General features: G+C 32.1%; 1 protein-coding gene across 1 annotated transcript; it reads left to right on the forward strand.

Moving 5' to 3' along the window:
• Positions 1-279: 279 nt before the first annotated feature.
• Positions 280-6,003, forward strand: LOC133319139 (UDP-glucosyltransferase 2-like). Its single transcript, XM_061522428.1, has 9 exons — positions 280-454; positions 651-794; positions 1,218-1,308; positions 2,085-2,277; positions 2,356-2,553; positions 3,134-3,353; positions 4,957-5,176; positions 5,348-5,567; positions 5,672-6,003. The coding sequence occupies exons 2-9, from the start codon at positions 651-653 to the stop codon at positions 5,940-5,942; spliced, it is 1,557 nt and encodes a 518-aa protein (XP_061378412.1). The 5' UTR covers positions 280-454; the 3' UTR covers positions 5,943-6,003.
• The last annotated feature ends 9,209 nt before the right edge of the window (positions 6,004-15,212 follow it).

A 15,212-nucleotide genomic window follows, 5' to 3' on the forward strand; every position in this document is an offset into this window, starting at 1 on the left:
ATGATAATATATTTTTTTTAATTCTTAACCCTTTTTTAACCTATCATAAACGGACTGTTATAATTAATTTTTTAAAGCAATGATTGAGGGAGCAGTTCCTAAGGACAATGATCCAGTTTCTGAGCGTATATATTTTTCTACTTAAGAATTTTTTATATTCTAAAATTTAATATCAAATATATTTTCCGTGTTAATTCAAGTTTAAAGTTTTAGCGATATCATCATTACTATTATTATTACTTGGATTGGAAAGATTAAGACAGATTGTACCTACCTGTTAAGCATTATCACAAGTGCACTGAGGTGTGTAACGCTGAACAACTATCACGTTAGACGTTTATTAGCACATTGTTTTTATATACATCGAAATATAATTGTATCTGTAGAGATATTTAAACTTTTACATTGAAGCGTCTTCAATAAGAGTTCTGGGAAACAGTATTCGCTTTTTAAGGTAAACATAAATATTTTAAATTGTTAGTTAGTTGGTATATTTGAAAAATATTTTCCATCTCTTATGACTATAATACATACCTCGTGACAGTTTTTTAAATTCGAAATAATAATTCACGGACCGAAAATATGTTTGCAGTTTTATTCACAGTTTTCACTTTTCTTTTGAGATCTCCTTCATATTTAAAACATTGCAGATGCAGTGCACTGGTTTTCTATTCCTTGTTTATTTTTGTTGTGCCGGGGCTTATAAGATTTTGGTGATAAGTCCAATGCCAGCTAAAAGTCATTCTATACTAACAGATGCAATTGTCAAACATCTATCCAGTGCTGGACATGAGGTACGTATAAAATAAATTATAATTTGAAAATGTCTTAAATACTTGGGTTCACTATATTAAAACTTCCCTATGAGTTGGTGATGGTCATCTTATCTTTGTCTGTAAGACTTGTAGCATTATCTAATGAAATCAAAATTCCTTGGAACTGTTCTTGTTTACCACTTTCAGAACCACCGGGATCCTAGAGAACTTCTTTTCTTTTAACAATTCCAGCGGTCATCTTAGATCAGCTTGAGTTACTGCTGTGGCTTATCAAGTTTTTTTCTAGAATAAAAACTTAAAGCTGAACACTCTTAACATTATTTTTGTTTGTTACACGGAACGAGTAGCTATTTGTAAAAAAATATTAACCAATTAGTGTTTGTAATGTAATGCAACAATTTTTTTCATGTGCACAATTTATTATACTGATGACAATTTCAGATAACTTACGTGACAGTTTTCATTCCTGAGAAACCTTCGCCAGGTGTCACTATTGTAGACGTCAGTGAAAATTTTAAAATATTCGATCAAGGCACGTATTAATTTTTTTATGCATATGTATATTACACATATTTTGTCTTTGTAACTATAATTTAATGGATAGAAAATTAAGAGAAAGGACTTTGCATTTGCAAAAATCCTATTTATAGAATTTAAGAAGTTGTGATTCAATTTGTTATTATTTTAATTGTTCTGTAGTCACGGACCAAGTTTAATAGCCTACATCAAAATCTTAAAATAATCTCTGTGTTCTCTGCTTTCGTTCATCTGTACATTAAAGCGATAATAGAATATAAATTTCTAAGTTAGTTATAACGCAACGGCTGAGATTATCCTGGATTGAGAAACTGAATTAAAATCCATACATAAATTGCGACTGATAGAAATATGATGAAATTAAGAAGCAATGTTATGTACTATAAGTAAAGACATACATGAATAGTTACATAACAAAATAAATACCATTTTGCGAAATTAGGTGCTTTAGCAAATGATAAAGAAAAAGCAACCGAATTAATTCTGTATGTGGAGAAAGTAGTTTTGCGAAGTTTAGTTTGTGACTCAGTACAGTAAACCTTCTTATTATTATGGTTTAGATTTTTATTAACAATTGACTAACAGAACATCTTCGATCTCCATCTTGCGAGTCAAGCTTGTATTTATCACTTATTTTGTTTACGTTCCAAAAATTTTAAACTGTCAGTTGTTAATAAAATCTTATTGGTCAACATGCACATTGTAAATTCGTCGATTTAATATGTTATAAGTTTATTCTAACTAATAATTGTGTTTAAAAATAAATTACAGATGAGTCAATTAATATCAAAAAAGTACTAGATAAAACTGATGAGAGTTCTAGTATCAGAAGTATGTTGTCGCTGATAATGAATTTAGGTAACAGAACATTATCTAATCCAAATTTTCAGAAACTGCTGAGTGATAAGAATGAATATTTTGATGTTCTCATTATTGAATGGATGTTCACTGAAGTGTATGCCGGGTAAGAATCTGCTGCCTTCACTGGTATTGTTTAAAAAAATATTAATATTTCAAAAAGTTAGTACTCTTTAATTTCCAGACTTTCCAATGTCTACAATTGCCCTTACATCTGGTTTTCATCTGTGGAACCACATTGGATGATATTAGATTTAATAGATGAATCCCCGAATCCATCGTACAATTCAGACATCACCTCTGATAGTGTCCCGCCATTTACTTTTCTGCAACGTGTTAAGGAGCTATCTTTCCAGGCTTTGGGCAGACTTTTACGTTATTAGTAAGTAAAAATTATTATATCTTTTTATTTATGTCAATTTCTTTTCAAATATTATTTGGCATAAATAAAATTTGATAATACGAATTAGTTATTTAGACTTTTTTTTATCGGAATGGGAATTCTAAAATAACTTCCAAATCTTGGGTAACGAGTTTGATAAGGAAGAATTGAAAAATGAGTGTAGGAAGAAGATTAATTGTTAAGAAAAAAAAATTTCAATAGATAATAATCTCATTATAGAAAAACCAAAAAAAATAAGTAAAAAAAATTTAACAATTCAATGAGTATTAGTAGAAGTCATAAGATATTGTCAAAAAGAGGATATTTCTCTGTACAAAAAAGGATGTTGATGCTTATACCTTTATCTGGAGTCAAATGAGAGGGTATCTTTAGAAAGCATTGAAGTTGAAATTAAGTTACCAATATACGAGCTATCATTTCCTAAACAATTAATAAAAAATAGTATTGCACATTTATTACAAGTGGCCTATACTAAAAAAATTAAACCCGTTGTACTGATGGCAGGTAAAGAAAAAAAATGTTTATCTTCTAGTAAATAAAATTTTAATTTCATTCCCAGTTACACATCATCTGTGGAAAAACAACTTTATGAGGAATATTTAATACCGCACATAAAGAGCCGAGGTGGAGAAATTTTCTCTTTGGATACTTTAAAATATAATGCATCATTGCTGCTAAGTAATTCTCACGTATCCTTGGGTATGCCAGTGAGACATCCGGCAAATTTTATCCCTATTGGAGGATACCATATTGATTCCAATGTTAAGCCTTTACCCCAGGTAACTTAATAACATTTAGATTTTTGATCGAACTATATTCACAATAGTTTGAAAGATAAATAAAATACATGTATACAGTTTGAGGTGGTAGACCCTAGCTGCAGTCGCAAGACTGCAGTTCATACATATTAAGCTGGTTCGGCCGGGGGAGTACAAACCTCTTACACAAAATCAGCTTAACAGTCAACACTGTTTCATCGGATGAGTCGGAGATCGGGCTATCTTGACATTCCCTTTAACTTACCTTATTCTCTCTCTCTCTGAAAATTAACAGTTGTTTTCTGTCTTGAATTGTACAAAGTAGATTCTGAGTGGTTGAATGTATTCCATTGGCATAAGGTCCAGGGAGACCTGATGAAATTGTCTTTCATTATGCGCCCGTACAAAGGGGACCCGAATCTAGACTATTTCGACTTAGGAGGCTATCCTTCCGAAATCAAAAAAATCCGTCTACGGTTGGCTGGGTCGGATAGGAAACCATTTTAGAACAAGGCACACAATGGTCGGAACGGTGGCACTTCTTTTTACAAACGCACTAAACACGGTTCAAAATAGTGTGATTCGTTCACAGAAACGTCCTATTTCCAGTGACATTCTCATTCCCTTTTCTCTTATAAATAAAAGTAAAAACTAATAAAAGCCAGAAAAACTAAATAGTTTATTACAACCGTTCCACATTCAATTATATATGTTGCACTCCACTAGTTTCTTGAAACGGAAATTGTGATTTTAGCGAACCATATGCTGACTCCAGGATCAGGGGGTTACTAGTAATACTAGTAATCCATCGACACCCTATTAGTATTATCTGTTCAATACCTAGTACACTCAAAGGCGCAGTTGACACACATTCCTTCCCACCTTGAGAAACAATCTTCTAATACGGCTGTGCTTAAGACATGCGCTCCCGAAATGTCTTTAGTTTCAATACTTCTTTTCTTACTCCCATATTCCGCTGATAAAGTCCCGTCTTTGTGGAAAGCTTATCTTCAACCTCTCCCCAAGAAAGTGTTATCACATACCCGTCTAACTACAGGCCTACAGGGATAACAAGTCATTGCTCTTAAACAACATTGAATCTCTTATCAGTATGGTTTTGGTTGATAGGAAACCTCACTCAAGAACGGACTAAAGTAATTGAGCGTAATGTTGAACTTATGAATCATTAACACCTCTCAAAATTACCGTCCATTTTTGGAGTTATTTAAAAAGTAAAGCTTTATATATTATTGAAAAATCTCTCGATAATATGTCAAATGGGGACACTTGTTTTTATACAAAGTACAGTTTCATCCCCAAATGAACTATTGTTCTCATCTCTGGTCCGGTGTTCCCTTAAACCAACTATAGCCATTTAACAACAGACTTATGTAGATAAAACCGAGTAATTTGTCTTTGGGGTCTTTTACACGTTGAGTGTACAGGTTTTTCTTCGATAAACAAAACCAACGAGTCATCTGCGATTTCAGATTTTTAACGGTGATTCTAACGTTTACCCATTCCCCACCAGGTAGGAATTTTGTGCATTTGTCACCTTATTAGCATAAACTGAAAACGTAAATGTTAATGTAAAAACTTAATAATACTTAACATATTTCAATAGAATCTGCAATCAATAATGGACAACGCTACACATGGAGTTATTTACTTTAGTATGGGATCTAATTTAAGAAGTAATCATTTTCCGGATGAAATCAAACAATCTCTGTTGAAAATATTTGGTAAATTAAATCAAACTGTTCTTTGGAAGTTTGAAGAGGATCTTCCAAACCGCCCCAGCAATGTGCACATCTTGCAATGGGCACCACAACAGAGTATTTTAGGTAAAATGTGACATTTCTAATATTGATTATATTTTACGGAATTGTAAGCATTTGCTAAAGTGAAATCCTTTGCACTAACGCTACATAAGCTCAGATGATAACGAAAAGTCCAACATAGTCAAGAAAATGTGTGTGTGTAAAATACTTAAACAATATTTTATTTTATTCCAGCACATAAAAATTGTAAACTATTTATAACACACGGCGGTCTTTTATCAACAACAGAAACGATCCATTTCGGCGTACCCATCATCGGCATACCTGTCTTTGCCGATCAATACGTTAACGTTGATAGATCTGTGAAGAAAGGTTTTGCTAAAAGAGTCTATCTTTCCTATACAATGGCTTCAGAATTGCATGAAGCTATAATTGACATCCTCAGGGATCCAAAGTAAGAACCGTAATAATTCTTTATGATTAACTACAATGATTAAAATAAATTTGCACTTAAGTACTTGAAGCAAGCATCATTGCAAACGAAACTGTTTATTTCAGATACACGCAAAGAGTAAAGGAATTGTCTTTGATTTACCACGATCGAATAGCGACTCCTGATAAAGAGTTAATACATTGGGTGGAACATGTGGTGAAGACTCGAGGCGCACCACACTTGCGGTCGTTAGCATTTTCGGTCAACTGGTATCAAAAGATCTATCTAGATCTAATTCTAGTCGTAACTTTAATTTTCACAACCGCTTTTTTTATTTTAAACTATTGTTTTAATTTTATTAAAACGAAAATGGTTAAAAAAATTAAAAAAAATTAGGTGTATACTGATCAATTTTAATAAGATAAAAATATTTAATAAATAGTTAAATTATATTTGGTATTGCTTGTGTGAAATTTAAATTGACCATCAAAATGTATAAATTTGGCGACTTCCAAACATTGCTTGTTGAAAATATAAAATATTAATGACACTTATTTCTGTTTTGGTTATCTACGAATGTAAACTATGATAATGATATGCACAATAATACCAATACTTGGGATTTATTTTTTGTGTGATGTCATAAAGACTAAATGTGTCATAAACACTAGTGTGATAAGTTTTATCACTCCTATCCTATCGATTTATCATTTAAATCGGTTATTATCATTAACGTGGAAAACCCTCTTCTGCGATATTATCAAACAAAAAATACGTCCATAGAGAGTATAGAATCATCTGTAAATGCATTAGAACCTTGACAGTTCACTGCTTACTTGGGTATCATTTGATGTTTTTCAATATTTATTTTATTTTCTTATTAAAAGACACGAAGATGATTTGACGTATTATTATATAGAGAGGTTATTAATGCGGACACTAAATGATATCTGCAAAGAAGTGCATCTACTCAAATTTAAAAAAACCGAAATAGCTTTCACAAAAACAAGGCTCAGTATCGGATGCCTTACTATTTATAAAACTGCTAAGAAAACGAATGTTCTTTATTTCGTAATTGCTTTTATTTGACGGTTTCATTGTCAAGTCAAATTTATACAATAAAATCTTTAAATTCTTTTTTTTTTATTTAACACAAGTCATTTGTAATATAAAAGAATTTAATAGAGATTTTCTTCATTAAAATACACATTTTATAATTTTTAAATATTTGTTTAATTAATCGTAATGTGATTAATTATCTCATTTGTATGTGGCCCTGTTTGACTCCAATCCACAGCTAGAAGCAGCATTATTATTTTTTTCTTTTAACCACGTTATATATACAGATACAGTGGAATTTTTACTCAAACAGTAAATCAAGGTACAACCGTGCTGATGTCATTTTCCTCGTCCCTTGTGTGAGCTACTTCATCAGGGACAGTATAATCCCCTAACAGATGATAGCCATAGAGGTTACGCTTACAGCAATGATAGCTATATTACATTTGAATTCTGCTTGCTGTGCAAAATGGCCCGAAGACCTAATATCTCGTACCTTTTCATTTACTTCTAAGATATTTTTCTGTCTCTCTATAAACCCTAGAATGACAAAACAATTTCAAGTCTACACGATCGTCAATGATTGTTCATGTAATTGTTTACATGGGTATAATTCGATAAACAATAAATTCTATGTATAATTCTATTCCCTTTATCGATTTTTCAAGAAAAGAAGTGTAGGTATAAAGAATTATTTAATATATATATATATATATATTCTACAAATAAAGAATCAAAATTATTACAACAATAAAGTAAAAAATAAAAGACCTATACATTAATACAAATAATAATTACTAGTTTCTGAGGAATTGATTTTATACAAATATCCTTTAACGTGTTTCCTATTCTGTAAATGACTTCCTTCACATATCCTGGGAGGTTATCGCTCAACTGCGAATGCTTCCAATCGGTTCCTGAGGATTTTGTTGAAGTACTTGCAGGCTGTTGATAACTGGAACATCCTTAATAACTTTGATGTTGCTCACCTTCTAAATATTCAGTATCTCGAAGGTTTTGGACTTTCGGAAAAAGAAACTTGCTGTCGATAGGTCACAGGAAAGAATGGTAGCGTAACACTACGTCGAGATACCGATCTGTGAATCTAAACAAATGTATATACATATTTAAATGAAACTAATATTTTTCGGATAAACGAGGAACTATAAACGGATTTTTATTATTTAAAAAACTACATAATCCCGACGTTTCGGTTAGTTTTCAGCAACCGTGATCACGGGCAGACGAGAAATATTAGTCTCATTTAAATGACTAAAACTCCCGAAAATCTTAGATCTCATTATCGTATATACATATATTATTTGTAAGTCATTTTTTTTTTTTGGTATTTTAACACTAAACACGCTTTAAATTCTTACTTATGAAATAAAAAATATATAAAAAAATAAGTACAAGTAGAGATCGTTGAATATAAGCAGGCTACGTTTTTAGATATAAGGAAAGTTAGGTTATGTGGTTCATGATAAAATCAATAAAAAAACTCCGCGACAGTCCGACTTCATTCGCCGTGAAAACAACTTAATATTATTAATTTTAACAGCTTATGCTTTGACAAATTTATCGATCAACGTCCTTCTCTGCAAAAAAAACATATTTTTCACAATATCCTTTCGTAGAAGCCCAATAAAAAACAAGAAACCTAATACTATTTATTACAATAAAATTAAAGTTGTAGATCGTTAAAAGATTCGTGAAATCGGAAAGCGAAAGATTAATTTTAATAAAATGAAACGTAACGATAAAAGCATGAAGTGAATAGCGTGAAAAGTAATAGGATTAAAACAAATGCCATTTTATTGTTGGATTACGAGCCATTATGGAATTGTGACACGACGAGCGAACACAAACGAGTGTGAGGGGGAGAACTCGTGGACAGGCTGGCTTTTATTTGCCTGCCCCAACTTTATAATGCACTTTATCAAATGCATCCACTTACTTCAGATGTATAATACTCTATGAATTTAATTTAAATTATAATTCAGTTTTTTAATACAAATATTTGGTGATCATGTATGACACTAAATTATAATCTGATCATACATCTCTCTGAACTGTACATTTTATATCTTACTGTAGTAGTCATCGTTCCGATCACGATGCATACAAGAGCACTAAAAATCAAAAATATCAAAGTTAGAGTCAGCAAACAATGTAAATTGCTTTTTATGAGATTTCCTTATAAATCTAAAATGTTAAAACATAAAAATTCTCAAAGGACGGCAAACTGCTCCTCGAAGCGGCGAAGCGGCGAAGCGTTCATAGCGCGACATTTATTGTTTTAGCTGTACTCATATTTTCACTTTTTTATTTTTACTTACAACCACTATGAATAAATTGTACATCTTTCTTCAGGCTGTGCTTTTAGATTCACAACACTAACTTAGTATACAATCAGCGCGATGTAATATGTTACTGGGCCCTTCTTTAAATCTTATCAGCTTTATCTGGGAGTCATATTAATTAATTATGTTCATTGTAGAGTAAAAATACTAACGAGTATAACACTTTATACTTAAATATTTTTTTTATATCATATCTTCACAAACTTTTTCTGTGTATTTAAATTCAATCAACATCGTAATTTGTGTGTGTGTGTGTGTGTGTGTGTGTGTGTCGTAATATGTATAAGACTAAACTAAAAAGAAAAACAATCACTTAAAACACAACTGAAAAATTTTAAATCATAACGACCATTAAAACACAAAGCTTGAGAAATTATTAGAAAATTAAAAGGAGGAGTATAATTACGTGAGTACTTTTATATACGAAAATCTGGTGTGGAAGCAAAAAAGTCTTGCGAGCATTTATAGCAAACGTTTATAATACACGGTGCTAAAAGGATAATATCCGCAAAAAGTCCGGCCCACTCGCATCGTTATAACCCCATAACAGAGCTAGGTAGAAGTGTCTAAGGCAGGGAACACACTTGGCTGCCATAAATCTTACACTTATTAAATTAGACAACACTGGACCGTCCAGGCTTTTCATTTGTGGTCGACATTTGTAAATCATAATTGAGGTATTAATACAGGTTCTTGGGAAGTTAGTCAGAGAGTTACATCATTGCGTACATTTTAAACGTTCCTTCCGAAGTTAAATCAGTTATATAAATGATACAAGGGCTGGTTCACACTATTATAGTTAAACAAAATATTCATATTTTATTTTCGATACAGTTATACATCTATGACAAAGGAATCTTAAATATATGAAATAGTATAAAACCTGATGTGTCCACGGCCTAGCAGAGATGGCGGTGTGTGCTCTAATTACCGGCCATTTATAACAAGGCGGACCGTCCGAACGATTTTTATATTTTTTGCCACTATCCCACATAAAATATTTTAAGACAATTCCCAGCTAAACTTTCTTCTGCTGTGAGCTCGGAAATTTTAAAAATTATCATAAATTACTGAGAACGGTTGGTTGTTACAGCTCATTTTTATGCTTTAACTTGTTTTCTAGGAGATTCTAAATCTATTTAGCGGTAAGAGAAAAAGCCTAAAACTTGTTCGTTAATACACTCATTCATTTTTTTGTTAGCACATTATAATAAAACTATATTTTAAAATTAAAACTCACATAGAGCGAAGGAATAGCTTCATCTCTAACTTTCATTGCCTCATAGTTTAGAAATTAATGATACATTCAATGTTACGAATTATTAAAGTCTTAACTGTTCTCAAAAATAAGCAAAAGGTTTATAATTATTTTTATCAACATACTCCCAACGCTTCGGTTCCTTTGCAGCAAACGTGATCGCGGGCAGACGAGATGAAAGTTTCATCTCCGAAAAATATTAGATTTTTTTCAATGAGCACTCGCGAAAATCTTAGTTCTCATTAAACAAAGGCTTTGTTTGTTATTACAAATCTATTGTAAGTAAAGACATTTCAATTTTATATTATAACTCCAGGAGGCCACAAATCGATAACTTTTCAAATATCAAAGACATAAGAGTGCATCTCGTCAGCGTGTGGGCTTAACAATCTGTCTAGTGCCTGCCATGCTGTAGCTTAGTATGGCCAGTAGAGCCAACAATATTTTTTAAATGCTAAAATAATTTGGAACGTTCGTGAATAGCAACCAAGTGTCATATATCAATATATTAGAAACATGACTAATTTCATATTCAGCCATTTTAATCGATCAAAATAGAGTTGCGTAACAAGTCATAGGATCTAACAAAAAGTAAGTCTTGTATTTTAACATACAGCTTGTTTATATATATATATATATGTTATTTACCTAAATATTGTATTGTCTTATTGTGTCACGGTTCCTGGCCAACATATTTCCCGGCACAGCTTACAGCTCGGCAATATAACGTAACTCTCAACTGTAACGTTAAGAACTCAAGTGCATGTTAAAACATTTTCATTTTATGTTTGTCCTTACATTTTAATTTAAGTAAATTCATATTATTTTGATCGGTGAATGTTAACTTTATATCTATATCCCCAATCAAGTAATCCTATTGCATATTTCTGTTTCTTAAATGATGGCCACGGCCATATTTAGCCTATGACATTTTCGTATAAAATTTAAACAGGCGACATTTTACTCTATTTGTGTGTTGGTTTCTAATTGAATCATTCGTCAAACACATTTGTCGTTTTATATTAACAAATTATATTAACAATATGCAATATATATATTAACTAAATTGCATCTGGCAAACTTCCTGAATACAATACAAGAAAAGGGGCAAAGCTAAGTCGCGTTCCGTCCAAAAGCACAGTAAATGTATGAAGGAAAAATTCTTTTCTTATGCTAAATACTATAGAAAGTATAGTTTGCATTGTTCCTAATCTGTTATTTTTTGTAACTCGTCTGAAGCATTTGATGCGTTAATATTGAACACACGCGAAACACTAACTTTCAAACAACTGTTTCATTAGTTAGGATGTATACGTACAAGTGTAACGTAATATAATCTCACCCCATCTACATGCCCACGTCAGTTGTATAAGATAAATAATAAATTGGATGCTTCACATATGTTTAAGACGAGTTACGAGACAAATAACTAAAATAGTTGAAATGTCGCAGGCGAGGACTTAATAAACCGTACACAATAAATATCATTTTAAAATATTATTTTGTAGATTTACTTAGTACATTTTATATCATAAATGGCGTTCCCTTATTACGCAATATAACATGACGTCATGTAAGTAGGTCGTAAAATATTATCAGATAAAATACCAGCTGACTGAGCGCTCGCTTCTTTCGCACACTCCCAGAGCTACACGTCGTGGATTCCATTACAATGCTTCCCGTAAAGCTTCTGCTAATAAGATAAAATGAATTCCATTGTACAATGAAATCGAAATATATTGTTAACGAATTTCGTAAATCCCATTTCGACAAAATAATTCTTTTCATCCCATCACAATACACATTTGTTCAGATAATTTTTCTGTCTTATAAAATATTCAACACTTCAAAATAAAGTCTTACGCCGTTATATATTTTAGTCATAGCTAAGAAAATAAATGTAAATAAAAAACTAATAATTTGAACGATGTTTACCGATTCTAGCGATCACCCTTTCACTGACGACCTTATAGTTGTAAGGACGGAAGAGAGAACAGTCAGATACTTTTGAATCCTCAATTAAAACCAATAACAATGAAGCCACATCGCCCTGACATCTTACGATAGCGAGTGTCTGTTGCGGAGGTATTAAAGGAGCGCAACAGGAATTATTTTTGAATAACAGACCATTCAGTGAGAGAGCAAACTGGTATATTTCACCCTTATAGTTGAGTAATAAATGTTTTAAGTATATCTTGTAAGAAGTTGATTCCATGGGCAAGTAATACATTTTATATTTAATGAACTTGTATACGTACTTTTATAGACCATTTATAATTTTTCCATAATAATGTTTTAGAAAAAGAGTACGATAAACGCATAGTAAGCTTTTATTCGTGAGGAATAAATAAATAAAATGTACAATTTTTGCATATTACTGTGAGACTCTACGACAGGGAGTTGTCTTAATTCACTAAACTAAACGAAGGGTACTATGAGATGGCAGCAGTATTGAATAAACATCAATTAGATCCTTCTAGCTAATTCACTAACTTCCACTAATCTTTATTGCTATTTTAGCAGCACTGTCTAGACGACTTCGTGTAACATTTACGATTCGAATCTGTTGGTTCGTACAGCCTTTTAACTAAAATAAGATACAGTTAGATATTATTAATAACCGTCTCATAAAAATACTTCGTAATTTTAATATAAAATAAGACAGATATAATTTAAAATGTATTTTGAATCAAAACCCCAGCGACATAAATTACAAGAACATTTCTAATAAAGAAATTCCAGCATCAAATGAAACCACATATTCCATTCTTCATTAAAAATATACTTACAGACAGCTTCCACGTATTACACAAGAGGATCTCATATTTAATTAATTTGTCAGCTCGGGCCGTAACGAATTAATTAAATTAATGAAACTTAACTTTACCTGGCGACGTGCTGCTTCACGATCACGATCAACCATGTCTTACGGAGACCGAAGTTTAGAGCAGAAACTTTGATATGGGTCTACGAGATCTTCGATTATTACAGTACCGCTTGTATAATACACTCGGATTAATTATAATACTTTTTTTTTTTTGCATAATGGTGATTTCAGTTAAAACCAACATATTTCCGCAATGAATGACAAATCATTTTATAAATCACGTTGAAAACAAACAAAGAATTTAAGCGGAATCCGAAACGTAAATAATCGAAGACAAAAGAGCAAAAAGTCATGTTTGTTATTTATTTATTGTTCGGCAAACCGCGTCGATTAATAACGCTCTGTCATGCGTCCATGACAAATTAATAGCCCATAAAGTGAGCAAACCCTGGCACATTGGACTCTATATTATAATGTGAACTATTGTCATTATTTATTTAAAACATAGACCTCAAACGCTCCAGTGATAAATTTACTCTAATAAATTGAGTGAATGATGGTAATACCTAAATAAATACTGATTTATCACATCAAAAGTTACATAGGAAAATTGTGTGATGTTTAATGACTGAAAATATATTAACTAAGCTCATGATATATAATTTTGTAAATGAGGCCACACGGACCCCTCAGCGGTATGTGAAGGATAAGCAATAAATATGCAAAGTTCGGGAACATTGCTAGACAAATCTATATATTAGGGACGAATTTTATTACAATTTTGCGGCCAGGTGTTACTAATATGAATTTACGAAGAACCTTTTATGTGATTCCAAAACCATGACTCTAATAATATAAAGGCCGAGAATTTTTCCACCAAACCCACACGAAATAGGCTTCGTATTTAGAAAAATGTAGAAAATATTAATCGCTTTAAAACCTGATCAAAATATTCCAAGATTGGCTTTTGTGTGCTCTATATTAATAATAATAATAGGCCAGATGAGAATTGAAGTGGAATAAAAGCGGACGTGATTATCCGCGGGAAGCGAAGCGCAGCGCACGTCCTGCACCGCTTTGACGACACACACTCGCGCAAAAACCTTTTGCACTATTGTTGCTCATATATAACAAACGAGCGAACGAAATATATAACGTTAAACTAAAATATTTAATCTGTAATGAGTTTTAGGAGAATTTATGCTCGATTTTAGAAGATTAAGTTAATAAAATCATTCTTCTCGATATATATAATATATATTTTTTTATGAGTAAGCTGGCAAACGAGCAGAAGGCCTACTTGATAGGCAATAGTGACCGTCGCCGATGGACATCCGCAACGTAAATCTTGAGGATGCGTTGCCAGCCTTGATTGTTGAGGAAAAGGGAGGGATGGGAATAAGGAAATGGCAGGAAAGGGTGGGAACAGGGAAAGGGTAACCGGCTCTCTCACTCATCGGACGAAACACAGCCACTAAAAGCTACTTCACGTCGATCTTTTGTGAGAGGGTGGTACTTCCCCTGTAGAGCCGGCCCATGTTCGAGCTGTAGTAACTTGACCACAGCTAGGCTCCCTGAATATATACCGTGGAAACGTTTATTTCGGTGTAGTTATATGAAAACTTTTTATATTTTCCTAAGTTCTGTTAACTTTAATAAAATAACCATTAGTTTTGCTACAAATCGTGAATCATACTACTTTAGACTTTAGTTTTTGTCTATATAAAAGTATCCTTGCTATATTTATATAAAAATTTGCTAAATTTAAAACTTGCATGGATTAATTGCTCCAACTTTATAAGGCAAAGCTTGGCCATAGTTTTCATGTTCATTTATAGATTGGCGACGAAAAAAACTACCTACTCGTTACGTAAGAGTTGGACTGGTTCTGAGCTGTAACGGTCTGAGATTTTTTTAATGTCCTAGAAAATTACTTTGGCCTTAGAGCAATATCAATTCGATAGTGCAGTTTCAATATATTTGACACTGACGTTCAACAGCCGGCAGTGCCTTTATAGAGCAGTAAAATTTTAAAAACAATACATTTAATCATAACAATTTTTCCCCTCGCTACTTAAATATTTTGGCTGTATTATTACTTCAGGCGAAAAACTGTATGACCATATTCTTTGTACAATTATAAGTTGATATCAAAGCTT

This window comes from Danaus plexippus, chromosome 2 (assembly GCF_018135715.1).
Source record: "Danaus plexippus chromosome 2, MEX_DaPlex, whole genome shotgun sequence".
NCBI classification, from domain to species: Eukaryota; Metazoa; Arthropoda; class Insecta; order Lepidoptera; family Nymphalidae; genus Danaus; species Danaus plexippus.